Source organism: Cupressus sempervirens, chromosome 10 (genome assembly GCF_028749045.1).
Source record: "Cupressus sempervirens isolate cs-2001-9-10 chromosome 10, ASM2874904v1, whole genome shotgun sequence".
Classification (NCBI taxonomy): domain Eukaryota; kingdom Viridiplantae; phylum Streptophyta; class Pinopsida; order Cupressales; family Cupressaceae; genus Cupressus; species Cupressus sempervirens.
The window spans coordinates 19,107,246-19,125,440 of record NC_143127.1 but is presented as its reverse complement, the minus strand read 5'-3'; the positions used below and the strand labels follow the sequence as shown (position 1 = coordinate 19,125,440).

The following is an 18,195-nucleotide window of genomic DNA, read 5'->3' as shown; positions in this document are numbered from 1 at the left end:
TATTAATGAGAAAGGGAGCACTTTAGAGGAGCCAAGAAATCTGAGATCCATACCATCTAAATCAACCAAAACTATTTTCTTGCTTGCAGATGAGCCACCAGTACCAAATCCAGCCATTAATCCTGTGGAAGAGGTTACAGGTAACTTGATTACTTTAAGAGTTACTTACAATGGCTTAGATGATGACTTTCGTAGTTCGGTTCCTTTTAGAGAATATGTGGATATGATGAACACTTTGATGCCCAAGAAAGAGAATAGGAGGGAGCATGACATAAGTGGAAGAGAGCTCAAAAATAAAATAAGCAAATTTACAGCACCTACTTTTGATGGAACAAATAAAATTTCAGCTAGAGCATGGCTACAAAAATTACAGACTTTCTTCACACTTAACCCCATGAAGGAGAGTGATGCTGTTCAATTTGCAAGTCTACACTTGGAAGATGTAGCCTATGATTGGTGGTATCATGGAATGACTACTCAAGGTCAGGATCAGGTAACTACATTTGATGATTTCAGTCAAAGAGTGATAGATAGATTTGATCTCAAGGATGATGAAGAGTACTTTAAAGAATTGTCAAAGTTGAAGCAAACCAAATCAGTTAATGAGTATATAGAAAAATTTCAAAAAGTGGCTGTTATGGTACCTGATATGAGTGAAAAGAGGATTGTTTATCTTTTTCTTGATGGTTTAGAAGATTCTGTTAAGGGTATGGTTAAGGCTTTCTCACCCTCAACCTTATAGGAAGCTATCAAAAGAAGCTTGCAACTTGAAACTTGCGTGCCTATAAAATCAGTCACTAATAAAAAACCCCCAAATCTTTGGCAACATAAGGAAAATTTTCAAAAAAAGACTTTCCCAACACTACCACCAAAAGATGTGATAAATGTGGCAAAAAAGAAGGTAGATGAAGAGACTAGGAGTGAATTACGAAGGAAAAAGCTTTGTTTTACTTGTAGAGAACCATGGGTTCCAGGACACAGATGTTTGGGGAAAGGTCAAGTGCACTGTATTGAAGTTGCTTCAGAATTTGATTTAGATGAGCATGAGGAATTTCATGATACTAAGGAGGAGGTAGAAGAAGAGAAAGAAAAAGAAATCAGCAAGGATGGCACTTTAGCAACATTATCAGGAGTCCCAAGATACCATCCCTTCCAAATTCGAGGGGTACTAGCAGGGAAAAGGTTGACAATTCTTCTTGATAGTGGGGCAACTCACAATTTTATTGATGAGGGATTTGTCATGAAAAGAGGGCTTAAAGCAGAAGATTTTGAGAGATTCAATGTTACTATAGCTAATGGATTCACTATGCCTTGCACACGGGTGGTGAAACAACTCAAGATGACTGTAGGAGATTATGAGTTATGTGATGACTTCTATGTGGTTGGTATTGGGGAGACAGATCTTGTATTGGGTGTTCAATGGTTGCACTCTATTGGAGGCTATTACATGAACCATCAAACTATGGAGTTTAAATTTCATTCCAATGGGAAAGAAGTCATACTGAGAGGTTTATCGAATGGAGCACCTAAGGCGCTCTCTGCAAAGAGGTTGGAGAGGACTTTTCGAAGAGAACAAGTAGCATGGGCAACAGGAGTCATAATCCATCCAACAAGCTCTCCAAAGAATCAAGGTAATTTCCATTTTGAAATTCAAAATATTCTTGATAAGCATAGTATAGTTTTCAATGACTTGCCTCTAGGATTACCACCAGATAGAGGTTTTGAGCATGTTATAGAGTTAGAACAGGGTGCCAAACCAGTTATAACAACCCCATACCGCCATCCAAGAGGTTATTAGGAAGAAATTGAAAAAACTATTCAAGAACTCCTGGACATGGGATTCATAAGGCCTAGCTCTAGTCCATTTGCATCATCTGTGGTACTTGTCAAGAAAAAGGATGGTACAATGAGAATGTGTATAGACTACAGGGCTCTAAACAAGAAGATCATAAAAAATAGGTATCCCATACCACGCATAGATGAACTCATTGATGAGTTACATGGTGCTGTATACTTCTCAAAAATTGACTTAAGATCAAGGTACCATCAAATCCGAATGAGGAGTGAAGATGTGGAAAAGACTGCTTTCAGATGTCACTTTGGGCACTTTGAATTTCTTGTTATGCCATTTGGCCTCACTAATGCACCTGCAACATTCCAATCTTGTATGAATAAGGTATTCAGCCAGCATCTTCAAAAATTTGTTTTGGTATTTTTTGATGATATCTTGATTTACAGTAAAACATGGGAAGAGCATCTAAAGCACATAGACACTGTTTTGGGAATCTTGGAGCAGCAATCCTTCTATGCTAAGCTATCTAAATGTGAGTTTGGTTTGACAGAGATCCTATATTTAGGACATATTATAAGTTCTAAAGGAGTACAGGTTGATCAACAAAAAATCCAGGCAATTTTGGATTGGCCTCCACCCACTAATCTTACACAGTTGAGAGGTTTCTTCGGGTTGTGTAGCCACTATAGAAGATTTGCCAAGGGATTTTCTCAGCTTGCTGCCCCCTTGACTGATTTGACAAAGAAAGGAGCTTTTGTTTGGACATAAGAGGCACAAAAAACATTTGATAAACTTAAGGAGGTAATGAGTTCATGCCCCGTGCTTGCAATTCCAGATTTCTCTTTACCTTTTGTTATTGAATGTGATGCTTCTGGAGAAGGTATAGGGGTTGTCCTAACTCAAAGGGGACATCCAATAGCATTTGAGAGTAGAAAATTAAATCAATCAAAGAAAGGTTACTCCATCTATGATAAGGAAATGTTGGCAATCATGCATGCACTTCATAAGTTTAGACAATATTTGGTATGTGGGAGATTCATTGTAAAGACAGACCATAATAGCCTCAGGTTCTTCTTGAACCAAAGGGATTTGAATGATCGTCAACGAAAATGGGTAAGCAAATTGCAAGCTTATGATTTTGATATTGAATACATGAAAGGAAAGAATAATGTGGTTGCTGATGCTCTCTCAAGAAAGCCCACTTTGTGTTCCTTATCATCTATCTCTGCTGATTGGAAAGTCTCCATAATTTTAGAGTATGCTAAAGATTCCTTTGCCACCAAGATTTTGGATAAGTTAGTGGATGATAACAGGTACAAGGTTGTTGATGAATTGATTTATTACAAGAACAGGATCTTCTTAGTGCCAGGATCAAAAACTAAGGAGAGGATATTGAGGGCCTTTCATGACACACCTTTGGCTGGTCATCAGGGATACTTCAAGACATACAGGAAAATTCGAGAGCGGTTTTCATGGAAGGGTATGAAGGAGGATGTCCTTAAACACATTAAAGAATGTATGGTATGCCAACAAAGCAAGAGTGAGCAAAATTTTCCTGCAGGGTTGTTGCAGCCACTTCCTATTCCTGAACAAAAATGGGAAAGTATTTCCATGGACTTCATCACTGGGTTGCCCAAGGTTCAAGGTAAGGATTGCATATATGTGGTGGTAGATAGACTAACTAAGTATGCACATTTCTTTCCTGTCACATCTGATTTCAAGGCATCACAAGTGGCCGAATTGTTCTTCAAGGAAATTTTTAGATTACATGGCTTGCCTAGAAACATTGTTAGTGACTGGGACAGTAGATTCCTCAGCTCTTTTTGGAAGGAGCTCTTTCATTTGGCAGGAACTAAACTCACTCCCAGTACTAGCTATCACCCTCAAACAGATGGACAAACAGAGATAGTTAATAAATGGATAGAGGGATATTTGAGGAACTATGTTTCAAATCAACAACATGCTTGGGTGAAATGGTTACACCTAGGGGAGTATTGTTACAATACATCTCATCACATGTCTATTGGTATGCCTCCTTTTCGTGCTCTTTATGGTTATGATGCCCTTTCTTTTGTTGATCTAATACTTTCTGATAGCAGAGTATCTGCAGCAAGTGATTTCATTAAGCAAAGCCAAGACATAATAAGGTCCGTCAAGGATAATCTACAACATGCACAGAACCAACAAAAGTTATATGCTGATAGGAAAAGGATTGAAAGATCTTTTGAGGTGGAAGATTTGGTATTTGTTAGGTTGCAGCCATATAAGCAAAGCACCTTGAAGAGGAATGGGGTAGAGAAACTCAAGCCAAGGTTCTATGAGCCTTATAAGATCATCAAGAAGGTAGGAGAGGTAGCTTATGAATTGGAGCTCCCACCAAATAGCAAAATACATAATATTTTCCATGTATCTTGCCTAAAGAAGGTTCTAGGCCAGAAAACCATGGTATCTACAGAATTACCACATCTTGATGATGAAGGGAAATTAGTTTTGATATCATAAGAGATTTTGGATACAAGAGAGAAAAGATTGAGAAACAGGAGCGTCATAGAGCATTTGGTCAAATGGAAAGGATTACCACTAGAGGATGCAACTTGGGAAGGAGCACATATTCTTGAGAATTCCAACCTTCATTGCTTGAGGACAAGCAATATTTGGGAGGGGAGGACTTGTCATGTCCCCTTTTCAAAATAATTAAAAATAATAAACTTTGCTAAGGTAGGCAGGCTCCAAAAAGGTGAAGTTTCGGCAAAAGGGGCTAATCTTTGGAAACCAATGGACTAATAAATAAAAATTATTATTAAATTATATTTTATTAACCCCTCTTGGACGTGAGTTAGGGTTATGCCCCCTTTTAAGGGGTTTGGAGGCATTTTGGGCTCATTCCAGAACTTGATTTTTGCTCATTTCTTTGTTGTTCTTCAGAGGCTACCAAACCTATGGAGAAGGAGACCCAAGAATGGGAGTTTGCAGGTTTCTAGGAAGGCCAAGGATGGGAGTTTGAAGCCATTCCATGTGCATGCTCATACAGAGTTTGCCTTTGTGCTGAATAGTGCATATTTGTGGGTTTTCGGGTTGTTTTTTGGTATGAGTTTGGTGTTTTCAGTTGAGTATTTCATATCAGTTTGGGTTGTTGTTGTATTTCAGACTTTAAGATGTTAAAATAGAGCTGAATATATGTATTGGGACATGATTAAACTTCTGAGATAGATTATTAGTGTTTTGTGGTGTTTTCGGGCATTTTTGTGTTAGTTTCGGGAGCCCGATGAGCATAGTTTTTGTCCTACATTTGTGAGCTATTGTGTAAAGGCTATACAGATCTGAAAATGTCATTTTGTAGGCCGTTATGCTGCTGAAATTTTTGTAAAAATGTCCATTTTCAGATTTATTAATAATTTGTGAAGTTGTGAAGTTTTTTGGCACTATTTTGGACATACCCGATTTGGGTTTATTTGAGAAATTGGTGGATCTTTGTAATATTGGTTGTTTGGTTTTAAAAATCTGATTTGAGGCTTGAAATATCATGTAAAATCAGAAAAGGGACATTTCAAGAGTTTAGATAAAGTTTTGGGTAAAGTTTCATAATAGAAGGACATGGAGTTGAATTTGAAATTTAAGAGGTCTCGGGTAGATTATCTTAACATATTAAAGCTGCACATGCCAAAATTAGATATATCTTTAATACCCATCTCCAATTTCAATTTTGTCAAAGTCAATTTAACAATTGCCAAATCTTTGGCCTATCACTAAATTAAGGAAAATGTAGATAAGGTTTACAATAGAATTGACCCCTGACATACATGTTTGCTTCTCAAGGGAAAACCTAGTGACAAGTAAGTCAATTTGTGAGTTGATCTCTTAGGACATTTTTAAGTACTTAGAGGCAACTTTGGCCAAAAGTGTGGATATATTGTTAAGTTTTTGACAAAAATATGAAAGGATTGGGTAGAATGTAAAGTATTTGACACAAAGTAAAGAGTATTACTCGCCTAGTTTGATTTTTGAGAAGCTCACAACTTCTTTCTAGACCTCACTACACCAAGGAAAAATGTAGAGATGGTTTGTGGTAGACTTGACATAACGGATTACTTCTTTAGCAAGGAAATTTGCGAGTTGAATACTTTGAACACTTTGAGGAAGTTGGAGGCTAATTTCCAAGCTTCAACTAGAAAAGTGCATAAAATACCAAGCATTTGACATTATTATTTTTTACATAGAATACAACCAATTATTAAAGAAAATTATTTCCTTAATTAAATTGTCGAGAAGCTTGTAGTTTCTTTTAATGCCCAAGTATGCTAGAAGACTAATCTAATCCAAAGAAATATTATAATATAATCAAATTTATATTGTTATGGAAAGATAATGATTATATGTTAAATTTTGCTAATGATTGAGAATTAAAGGATTGCTTTCCTAAAGGAAATATGAATAGATGACGATGAGTCCTCCATGATTTGTGTGCTGTCATGTAATCATATTTTTCACAATGGAAATAAGAGAGGAGTAGGAGCGAGTGGACACCACTAAGATAAATGATTTCAATGCGAATTGCACCTTGCACTTGTTATAAGTGACAAATTGATTTAGTTTATTGAAGAATGAACCATTACCAACTTCTGAAAAATTTCCTCCAAATAATCCGGAATTTTGCACAACTCCAAAGCTACAATATTTTTTGAGCCCAACATAAAACCCTCCCATATTTCGCCACATCAACGGCGTAGGATTACTCATTCTCCTCCACACGTCAATTATCTTTCGATATTTAGGCCTCGGATTCCCTTACAAGCTACTTCTATATTTAGATACACATTATGTATCTGACAGGATGATTCTCGGAACGTAATATATACATGGCGTATCTGGCTACAGTAACGCTCTGCCTTCACCTGGCTGCGAAAAAGACAGGGTGACCTGCACCGTGGGAGGAGGGAGGCGAACAATTCGTCGTTGTACATCTTTTTTATGAAAAAAAAGTGGCGGGATCGTTTAATAGCCGAAGAAGTAGGAGCTCCCCGCAAGCCCAATTCGATTTCTTCGTCACAGTTTTTAAAAGAATTTGGTACTGGGAAGAGGATTTGAGAAATATTTTTGGTTTTGTCTGTGGGAGTGTCTGGTTGAAAAATGTCATACGGTTGGGAAGGGCCACCGCGCGAATTCGAGCGCGAGATCACGAATTTCATGGATGTAGATGATGATGATGAAGACGACGATGTGGGCACGGCTTTGGTGGAACTTTCGCCCGAATTCTCGTCCCTTTCGAAATGGGATGTCTCAGATTATTGGAACCCTAATATTGTATGTTTTATGTTCTCTGCGGTTTCTTTTAATTGCCGTCGTAAGGGTTTTTCTAAAATAGTTTTTAATCCTTCCTTTCCTGGGGGAAATTTTAAAATGCAAATTTTTTCAGTACCGGGTTCGAAGTGGATGAAACCCTAATTTTGGCTCTGTTCTTTAATTATCTGTTCAATTTGGTAATGTGCAGGGGGCGGGTCTCAGAAATATGGGAAATACGTGCTATATGAATTCTGTGTTGCAGTGCATTACTTATACGGTGCCGCTTGTCGAGGCACTTCGCAACTGCGATCATAAAATTCCATGTGAGTAAAACGCATGAAGTACCGTTTGGCTACAATTGATTTTCATGAGAATGTTGAGCATTATGGGTTTTTTTGGTTGGTGGGGGCGTAAAGAACCACTACGGCGTTGTTTCAACCTAGAAGAACTTACTAGGGTTTTATACATTGCAAGAGTTCTATATTTCTTTTTTGTGTATGTGCTCCATCATTTGGGTGTTTTTTTTTTTTAATTATATAATTGCAGTTTGGGTATTAATATTCTGTGAGAGGCCTATTCTCCCTTTTCTGGGTGTTTATTTTTCTTCGATTTTGAAATGTTGGCGAATCAGGGGGTGATGTAACTTTCAGTTTGAAGTCTGTTCTTTTTGGTCTTGATATTTACCTAAAGTCATGAGTGAATGTATTTTTTGTTGATTATTTCAGGGTTATTAAATGAAGGGTGCTTCTTTGACGGTTATGTTGCTCGTGGTTTTATTTTCTTGTTGTTGGTTTGAAACGTACGCTGTACACACTTTTGGAGTTGATTTTTCACAGGGTTTGAAAGTTGGAACACATGCACTTTTTGGTTGACGTTGCGTAGGTTTCGAAATAGATGCTATTTGATGAGTGAATTTGCGTAGGGTCTGTAATCGATGTTTTTGAGGGTAGAATCTGACATGTATGCTTTCTGGGGGTTGGTTTTGCCGCTGGTGTGAAAAGTTCTCTTCCTGGAGTTGATTGTTGAGGAGGGTTCGAAATGTATCGTTTTCTTCCGAGGGTTTGAAATGTATGCCTTTTGGTGTTGATTTTACCTACTTTTTGCAATGTATGATTTGCTTTGTGTTTTTCTTTGTTGATTAGGGTTTTAAATGTTGCTCATTTTTTTAATTCAGTCACAGTATTTAGTGTTTGAAAATTAGGTGTTTTTGGTGTTTATTGCGTGGGTATTAAATGTTGGTTCTTATGTCGTGTAACCTATGAAATTGGGTGCTTGACGTCTGTTTGTACTACTCAGGGTTTGAATTGCAGTAATTTTAAGACTTGGTTTAGAGGTCTTCCGGCATCTTTACAAACTGTAGATATGTCATTTGTTTTGGTTAACTATATTATCTGATCTTATCCTTTTGGCATTGATATTCGTTGGGGTTTGAAATGCAGGTACAATTGAAGGTTTCTGTGCCCTTTGTGCTCTTCGGGACCTTGTAGATTTATCTCTGTCATCCCAAGGGGAAGTTATAGAGCCCACAGTTATGTTTGAAAATTTGAGCAACATGTCATCCTCTTTTCAGAAATGGCAGCAAGAAGATGCTCATGATTACTTGCATTCACTTCTTGAGGATTTGGATAACTGTGCTTTGGGGACAGGACAGTTTAACCCATGCTCGTTTTTTCAAGGGAGTAGTTTTGTGAAGAAAACCTTTGGCGGTTGTCTCAGAAGTCAGGTATGTTTTTTTGTCAAAGTACAGTCGCATCAATTTTGATTTTGGGCTTGTTTTAATTCCAAGAGATGGAGGCTAAAAGGATGGTGGCCTTTTATAATAGGTAAAGTGCGCACATTGTTGTCACTGCTCGAATGCATTCGAACCGTTCATTGATTTGAGCTTGGAGATAGATGAAGCTGATTCCTTGGCAAGTGCACTTCAGTCTTTTACCCGTGTGGAACCAATTGTTCCCGACTCCAAGTATCGTTGTGATAAATGCCATCAAAATGCACCAATTTTAAAGCAGTTCACAATCAGCCAACTGCCTGATGTTCTGGTAATTCAGCTCAAGCGTTTTTCCAATAATGGGCTTTTTGGTGATAAACTACAGAAAATGGTTGCATATCCTCAAGTCTTAGACATGGAGCCCTTTTTAAGCAACCCTCAACAAGAAAAAGTAAGCTTGGTTTAGTTGGATCTGTTAAGCATTTCGCATTCGCAATATTTATCTGTTTTTGGCTTGACTTGATTTGTATATCTTCTGCATTATAGGTTGAGATGAAATATGAGCTTTATGCAGTACTTTTGCATGCTGGATTTTCTCTAAATTCCGGTCATTATTACTGCTTTGTACGCTCCAGCTATGATGACTGGTATGAGATGGATGATTCACAGGTGATTAATCCTTAAACGCCTTCAATTTTTACTTTATTCGTTTCTGTTCGTGTCTAAAACACGTTGCTTTTAAAAAAATTTCTTAGGTGTCAGTGGCAACCGAGGGAACTGTTATGCGTCAGCAGGCATACATTCTCTTTTATTTCCGAAAAGGGACCCAGTGGTTCTCGGATAGCTCGACTGCTAGAGTGAACAATGAATCCAGTTCCATTGGTTCTCCCAAGTCAGTTCTAGAAGAGACGATTACAAGTGAAGAATCATCATCATCTCGTGAGTTGAGTGAAGCTGATGGTAGCGGTACTGAATTTTCAGATGGAATATATTCAAATGTGAATCCTGAAATGTTATCCAATGGAACTACAATGAATCATGATACTCGATTGAATAGTTCTCATTGCAGTTCAAATGTTGATGACGTGGGGAGCTCTGCTGCACCCGTCTCATCATGTACGTGTAACGTTGAGCCCGTCAGTCTCAAAGACACTTCTGAAACTTCCATGGCACACACATCCCTGGGAAAACCAGAACCTTTGACAGCTTGCCCAGAACAGAAACAAACAAATTCTGGAGAGGATTCCGGGGACACTAAGTGCTCATGTTTGTCAGTGGATGCAAGCAGTAACAAAACGTTGGAAATCCAATTTAGTGGTAAAAAGAGGTTCTTACCAGCGAAAAACTACCTGAACGGAAAGAAAACCAAAAGGTGGATGGGGCTTGGATATGGCAGATTTTGTTATGTTGCATCTTCTGGACGCAGAGAACGGGCTAAGAGTGTCAGTCCATGTAAAGGCAGAAAATCAATTATAGCCAATTTTCAAAAAAAGCGCGGGACATTTCTTTCTTAGGTAGTAGTTCTTACATCTCCGATCAGAAAGATGTGAATAGCAGAAGGGGTTACATTACAGTAATCATGTCCTGATACAATGTTAGGAATTGCACAACATGGACGACTGTTAAGAATTTTCAGTCAGAGTTTATAAATAACTAATTATAACCTTATCCAACTCGATCGGTCAACCTAATACAAAGATGTTTTAACAAAGAAGCCAAAACAAGAAGCCACAGTCAGGGTAGAGTACGTAAAAGCAATTTTGCTAGTTGTGGGTAAATGCCAGCAAAATTTTTGGCATATGAGATAGGGTGCTGCTATTTATCAGAGGATACTTGTAGTCCTAGGGTTTCTTGTTTTGGGTTTTGTTGCAACTGTGTATCATATTTTGACTTATCGAACTCTTTATATGTAATTTCAAGCCAGAAGGCTTTGATTTTTGTATTCTAGAACTAGATATTAACATCTGACTTATAATTTGTTTAATTTTAGTCTATATTTGTGATTTGAATTTAATAAATCTTCCTGAGGATTGTTATAAATTTATATGATTTTAAAATTATGGGTTTTAACGAGCTAAATTTTATAAATGGATGATTGGATGTGAGAACATACACTCGTTATCTGTCTCGCAGATAAAAAATGGTAGTCGCTAGACTCCGATTCTGGTGTTAGTATTTTAACGCTAGAAATTGAACATCTGACATATTTGTAATGTGTTTAATTGTACTGACATAATTGATATTGCTCTCATGTAAAAGGATAGTTCTAGATTTTCTTGATTTTTGAACTCCGGCTTCTAGTCACCCACAAGCTCTTGCAAATCTTTATATCGCCCGACAAGCTCTTGCAGAACTTTATATCTGCATCCATTTTTTTAGTCTTCCTAGCTGGCATAATTAAAGTCTTGAATTTTTCTTTTCTTTTGAGCTGTCTGTGCCTTATAGTTATACTAGTCTAAGGATAAATGTATTTCTCATTGGCTACTTCTTGCAAAAAGGAGTTAATCTCCTTATAGAAGTTTTTAAACCCACAAACTCTGTTAAAACCTTATTTACTTACGCCTTCTTTTTTAGTCTTCCCAACAGGCATAATTTTAAGCTCCATTGCTACTTCTTGCACAAGAAGTCTTATAATTCATAAAAATGCATTGGACATCGTTTACAGAGGTTTCTATCTGTAAGGATACTGTTTTCTACTTGATAGGGCTTACTCTCGACTGACCTAATTACATATATGTGCAATCTGTAAGGATACTGTTTTCTACTTGATAAGGCTTACTCTCGACTGACCTAATTACATATATGAGCAAGCAAATCGCATGTTGTATCCCTGACTATTTTGGTAAGGCAAAACAATGATTACTGAGTGCTATAATATCCGGTGAAATCGCTTTCCCATCGTAAACTTTGCTAACATTGGCAGCTGTCTTTTTGTTATGGCTATAAACTGCACGTTCTTCGTAGGAAAAAATTCATCTTGATTACGTTAAAATTGACCCTAGTACATTTGCCTACTTTTGGTAATTCCAATTCTAGCGGTAACAGCACTCATTCATGCCTTTTAGATCTAAACTCATCTTTTAGATCTGCACTCATTTTTGCTGTACTAACTGCCATCCTTAGAATGGTTTTCACGGTAGTCTCAATTAACATTATCAAGCCTTCTCGTTTTAGGGGGCCAAGAAAATACTCATTCATCATCAAAACATAACTGGTTACTGCCAAGATAATTTGTGTGTATAGGATGCATATTATCTTCTCCAATAAGACAAAAAACGAATGGACTGAAATGTAGAAGCTTTCTACAGTAGGCGTTATTAACTTTAAGTGTACTCTCTCTTCTCGGGAGGATTAGAAAACTCTCCTTCAAGATTAGAACTGATTATTGCCAAGATTATAACTGGTTTGTTTATGCGATAACTATAATTTTCTTGAATAAGAATAATACTGAAATGCAGAAGATTATTATGACGATGTTGGATGTCTCAAGAGACTGTTTTTACTTGGCGGTGGTTAAATGTTCAATCTATGATGATGTTTTCTGTTGCTTTTCTTTCTCTTTGCATAAATAAACAGTCTGATCTGCCACGTGTTCTATGGAGACGCCTATTTAGCCATCAGAAACCTAAATTTCTCAGTAAGATTTAGATTTCTGATGGTAGCTTAGACACTGGCCATGTTCTAGTAAGCATTTGTCACATAACGTGTTTGTGGAGGACATTAAAACAGTCTGTTTAAGATCCTCGTATTTTAGGCATAGAAACTGGTCTTATCTCGTTGCCTGAGAGGTGTTCGAGTTGTTATGTTGAAGCGGGAATCTGTTATTCTGCATTATATTTTATTTGTTCTTTAGGAAAATGGTCAAATTAGACAATTGGAACATGATTTTGAAGCCATTGTAAAGAATGAACAATAGAAATTAGAGATGCCGAGCGTTTTTAATCTTAGAGCTCTCGGAAAGTGCCAGTAAAAGCATTTTGAACCAATTTATTCTATTTTTGTTCAGGTATCTTCAGCACCGAGAACAGATCATTATTCTTCTAACAAGCATAGATCATTGTTTACTCTAGTGCATGCAAACCTTAACGTTAACAACATGAGGCTTCGAAACATACACCATTCGAGGGTACTGAACAGTTGGTTTTTAATTAATAAAAAATGTCCTCTGAAATTAGATATCTAGAAATTGCGGAAAAGTATTAATCTGCATCAGTAAGGGTGCATCGATCCTCTGTTTTAATTCACAATTTTTTTTTCACCTGTGCTGTGGTTAAAAGGTCAACAATTCAGACGTAGACTCCAGTACATATTAGAGATGAAGAAATTTAGACGTCGAATCGAGTGCAGATTCCAAATGAAGAAAATCGAAATTTAGACGTCGAATCGAGTGCAGATTCCAAATGAAGAAAATCTGTGTTAGATGTACTATAATTAGGATTGAGAAATCATACTACGTATATGGAAACTAAATGTAGTGGGTAGTGTTGGCTTTTGAATTAACAGCTTTTGAATAATCTCGTGGAAGAACATTTACATTTAGGGGCAGTTAACTCCCATCGTTAATGCATCTATTCAGATACCAGGACCAACTATAAGGTTATTTAACTCTCTTTCTTCTTCTTCTTTAAGGTCTGCAAGACTTAGGCAGGTGGACCTTAGATTCTTTAGAGGTACTAGTGTAAAGGCATACAACTGAATCTAGATAACAAATAAAACCCCTTAATCTTCTATGTTTATGCAAGCATTCATGGACGTGAAATAGGGAATAATAGAGCGCATGAACTTGATAAACCAAGTGAGAGAAACTCTTTCAATTCTTTAAACATAAAGAAAAAAGATATTCGATTAATGATTGAATCATCAACATAACTTAGGTATGCAACAACAGAGAATATGCAATATCTAAGCTGACCAATCCCTTATCCATTGGGCATCAACTAAATCTTAACATACACATGGACACCTAAAGTATACTCATATATCTAGACATTTGATCTATCTATTTAACTTGCGAATAGACATCTATCTTCATAAAAACTCTGATATTTATTGTAAAATCCTCTTGATGAAACTTGCAACCTTGTCAAAGTAAATAAACATTTACTTGGATCTTTGTTCCAATAGCAAATCCATCTTGACATACAACCTTAAGGGATTACAACTGAGTTTAAGCTCTTTGTTCTTAAACACAAAACATTGCAGATAACAAGGGAAGGAGATGAGAATCAGAGTGAAACTAAGAGAAATGAAGCTCTTGTATTAATCTCACTGAAAACCAATACATTATATGTATGTCAAAACTTATAAAATAACACTAAGGAATGACTGTGTAGTATAAAATGCTTTAAAAGAAAAACACTGTTGTTGTTCATAATAGAGGAATGCTGAGAAGAAAATGGTATCACAGTAATGGGAAAGGATTTCAACCAGACTAGAACTACAGAGTAGTCACACTGTAACGAAAGATATCCAAAAATTGGAACCCTTACAATGAGCAAAGAAGAAGAATTTTCTAGAATTGCCATCTGATTCTAACATATGTCATGCTGAAATTGCCTTCATCAATTGTCTTCATCCTAATATTGCTAAAATTGATCTTCTTCATCTGCCGACAATCAAAAACATTAATTGTTGTAACAAAATATCTGATATATATCTCCTTAAAGTAATTAGTAAAATATCATCTGGAGAAATATCAAATACACATCATCAAATGAGCTGGAGCTTCAAATCTGATCTTGTTTTATCACTTCTGCTTTTGCCATGAAATTCAACTGTACTGTCGGCAAACACTTCATTGCTTCCAACTGCCTGCTTTAACACATTCAACTCATCTTTAAAGTGATCAATGAAATCATATCTTACCAAATCTGATCTCATTCCATTCTGAAAACATCAAATCAACATTTGCACTGAGGAGCCCTCAGAATCATAAAACCTCTTGTAGCTTTTGCCGCTTGAGACTTATGCAAAATCTGATCTCGGAAATGAAAAGTGCATCTTCTCCCGGTCTTGACAGTATATCACACTGCATGTTTCAGATTAAAATCGTGCCTCTGAGGTCCATTTCAAAAATTCAAGTCCCGGGAAAAGAACTGAGTATTAAATTTGAAAAATTTAAAATACTATACAGTTGAACTATATAATATCCCAAATCAAATCAAATCTTTCCTTTTTGAATTTCTGATACGGTGAAATGCTTCTCAACTTTATTTTTATTCCTTTTTCAATTCTCTCTCCAATCCACCGATGTTATGTGTCAAATTCCTATTTGTGAAAATGCACCTAGGCAAGCCCCATACACTTCTGCATTTGAAATATATGCATCTACGATATTACAACCAAATTGTATTATTGTAGCTCTCAAATTCGTCTTTCCCGACTACACGATTACCCCACCTTCAATTTCGTAGCATCAGACACACTATATTAAGCCTCCTCGATCACACGACAACCCGATGTTAGACACACTATATTAAGCCTCCTCAATCACACCACAACTCGATGTTACGATGAAATCGTGACATCTCAAATCTTTAATTTATTGCTTCTGATCCTACAATAATATCTTAATTCATTGCTTCTGATCCTACAATAATATCTTACCTCTAGTTTTTCCCACGTATCGTCGTGGCTCCTTAATCAAAATCTCGTAACATCATATGGCTTCAATCTTCCCTTTACGTTCTCACGACAAACCTCAACTACGCGCCACGTGGCATCTTCGTAGTCATACATTGCTTTGGTCAAAATTTCTCTCATCGCCAATTGGCCGGATGGGCCCCTCCACGGATGAATTGCGAGTCTTAAAAGGTCCCTGCCCCTCAAGACGACTTCTCATACGAGCCTCCATCTTTAAACAGATCATGACAGAATATAACCTTGCCTATGTGGGATAAAGCGTCCTTATTGGTTTCCAACATCTGTCGCCATGCCGTGAAGCTCTACCTTCATCTTTCACGTGGATGTGGGTGGAGCTTGTGGAAAAGATGGCGTCTCCAACCATGGGAAAATCCTCCTCACTTGGCTTGGGAAACCTTTTTCATGCTCATGCTTCCTCTTTCACCTTTCATGTTACGGCTGCATACTTTGAAAGACCTACCTCCAATGTCATGGATGTTGTGGGAAATCCTCTTTACTTTGCCTAGGATGCTCTGTCTTCTTCCCGCGCGGAGATCCCTTGCATCTACGAATGCTCCTTTGAAAAATGAATGTGGTGGTAGTGCGTGCTGGCGATATGGGAAAAAGAGTTGAAACCAGTGATATTTCATGCATTTCAACTTGTTCCTCACCCAATGTGCCTGCAGGTTTGATCTGCCCTAATGGCCTTCCTTTCAACGTGGAGATTTGCAGTTTTAATGGATATTCTCTGCAAACCAAATCTGTTCTTCTAGCCATGGCGTGATCTTCTAAATCTAGAGCCCATGGAAAAGAAGTTGCCAATTTGGTGAAGGAACAAGGAGTTGCTTGTGATGAGTACGCATAAAATAAAAGTGTGGAATCCTTATGCATCTAATGGCATGCTAACATTTAGAAAAATGCTACCCATCATACTGAAACATCTCCTTATATCTTTCATCAAAAATTTGTTTAACCATTGCACCATCATTGTTTGATCTTGTTGCTTAAGTTTCCTTATTTTATGACTTTACCATTTGATTAGTTGGATGAGAGCTTTAGAATAACTCAAGCCTTAATTATAGATCACAATGACCCCTATGCTGTGTTAAAGAAAGATGTTGCTATTTTTTCGCAGCATGGGGATGTTCTTCTTGTTGGAGATTTCAATGCCAGGACAATAAATTGGCAAGCAAGTATTTTTAGCTCCAAAGTAAATGATAACCCTATTTGGCTCACAAAAGAAAGAAATTATCAATGGGAAAGAATATCCGAAGATGCTAAAGGCTGCAATCATTTTGGGGAAGAATTGATCACTCTATGTGGCACATTTGATCTCATAATTTGTAATGGTTTGGCTAGATGGGCTAAGTCAGGCACTTTCACTTGCAACACATACAACGGGTCAAGTGTGGTAGATTATGTAATTTGTTCGCAGAATTTGTATGAAAATATTGAAGAAGTTGCAATTGGAGAACACATTTGGGATCTCAAATCAGATCATAGACCGTTGTACGTAAATTTGTATTGGGCAAAGGATAGGCGGATTGGAGCAAAAACCCAAGGCCCTCAATACCCCCCTTCTCAGGGCAGAATTTTGTTAACTTCAGAAAACAGTAACACTTTCAGAACTACTCTTGAAGAACTTTGTATGGGACACCCTATGTATAAACATGGTGTTAACAGTTATGATTTATCAAATTTGATTCATGAGGCTCTTTCAAAATGCAAGAGAGCAAAAAATAGAAAATCTGAAACTAATTGTTTTCCAGCCAATGCTCCGTTTGATAAGGAATGCAAGAGGGCTAGAAGAAACTTAAGGGAGTCAAATAAAACTAACCTTGACATTAAGGCCTACAAACAGATCCTAAAGAAGAAAAAAATTGATTTTATGTTCACGAGGAGAGAGGAGTTAATTTTCTTGGACAGAAATAACCCCAAACGTTTTTGGAAAGAACTCCAACCAAGGAGAAAACAAACTGAAAATAATAATATTACTGCCACCCAATGGTTTGAATATGCTAAGAAACTTTATGAACAAGATACAAATCTTTTCACTGTGCAAGAGATAGAGGCAGGGATTAAGAAGTTAGGTGGAGGTAAAGCAAAAGACCTTGTTGCGCTCCAAGCAGAATATCTAAAGTGGGGTATGAAAACTCTTGCACCGCACATCACTGAAATTTTCAACAAAATTTGCCAAGAAGGGTTTCCGAAAGATTGGACAATCAACCTTGCAATACCACTTTTTAAGAGTGGTGATGTTAACAATCCCTCCAACTACAGGACTATAATGATCAATCCCCTCTTTGCTAAACTTTTTGGCAGCATGATAGAAACTAGGATCAGCAAATGGGCAGAAGAAAACCATAAACGTGCTAAAGGGCAAGTTGGTTTTAGGCCAAAGCACTCAACAGTGGATCACTGTGTCACTTTGAGACACATTATTGAAAAAGAATGGGAGAAAAAGGAAGAGGTATTTTGTTTCTTTGTCGACTTTAAAAAGGCTTTTGACACCGTCCCGAGAGACAAGCTTTGGTTTAGGATGGAAGAATTGGGGATTCCTATGCATCTCAAAGCTGCTATTCATAGGATGTACGAAAAGGTGAAAGTTAAAATCAGAACTTCAGATGGCATTTCAGAATGTTTTAGGAGCGATATTAGGGTCAAACAGGGCTGCCCTTTTATCTCCTACTTTGTTTGGTTTATATATTGACAAACTGGAAGAGTGGTTAAACATGCAAAACGGTGAAGGCATTCAACTAGGTGAATTTTTTATAAAGCTGCTCCTATATGCGGA

General features: G+C 37.2%; 1 protein-coding gene across 1 annotated transcript; it reads left to right on the top strand.

Annotated features, from left to right (window-relative positions):
- Positions 1-6,623: 6,623 nt before the first annotated feature.
- On the top strand, positions 6,624-10,764 carry LOC149532358 (uncharacterized). Its single transcript, XM_089803875.1, has 6 exons — positions 6,624-7,093; positions 7,281-7,395; positions 8,512-8,795; positions 8,896-9,231; positions 9,327-9,449; positions 9,536-10,764. Exons 1-6 carry the CDS (start codon positions 6,920-6,922, stop codon positions 10,292-10,294), a joined length of 1,791 nt encoding a protein of 596 aa, XP_089660001.1. The 5' UTR covers positions 6,624-6,919; the 3' UTR covers positions 10,295-10,764.
- The last annotated feature ends 7,431 nt before the right edge of the window (positions 10,765-18,195 follow it).

Excerpts from the sequence above, each read along its gene's own strand:
- LOC149532358 (XM_089803875.1), top strand. The coding sequence starts at position 6,920 with ATGTCATACGGTTGGGAAGGGCCACCGCGCGAATTCGAGCGCGAGATC. Across the intron at positions 8,796-8,895 it reads GCGGTTGTCTCAGAAGTCAG|GTAAAGTGCGCACATTGTTG; the intron begins GTATGTTTTTTT and ends CTTTTATAATAG. Across the intron at positions 9,232-9,326 it reads GCAACCCTCAACAAGAAAAA|GTTGAGATGAAATATGAGCT; the intron begins GTAAGCTTGGTT and ends TCTGCATTATAG.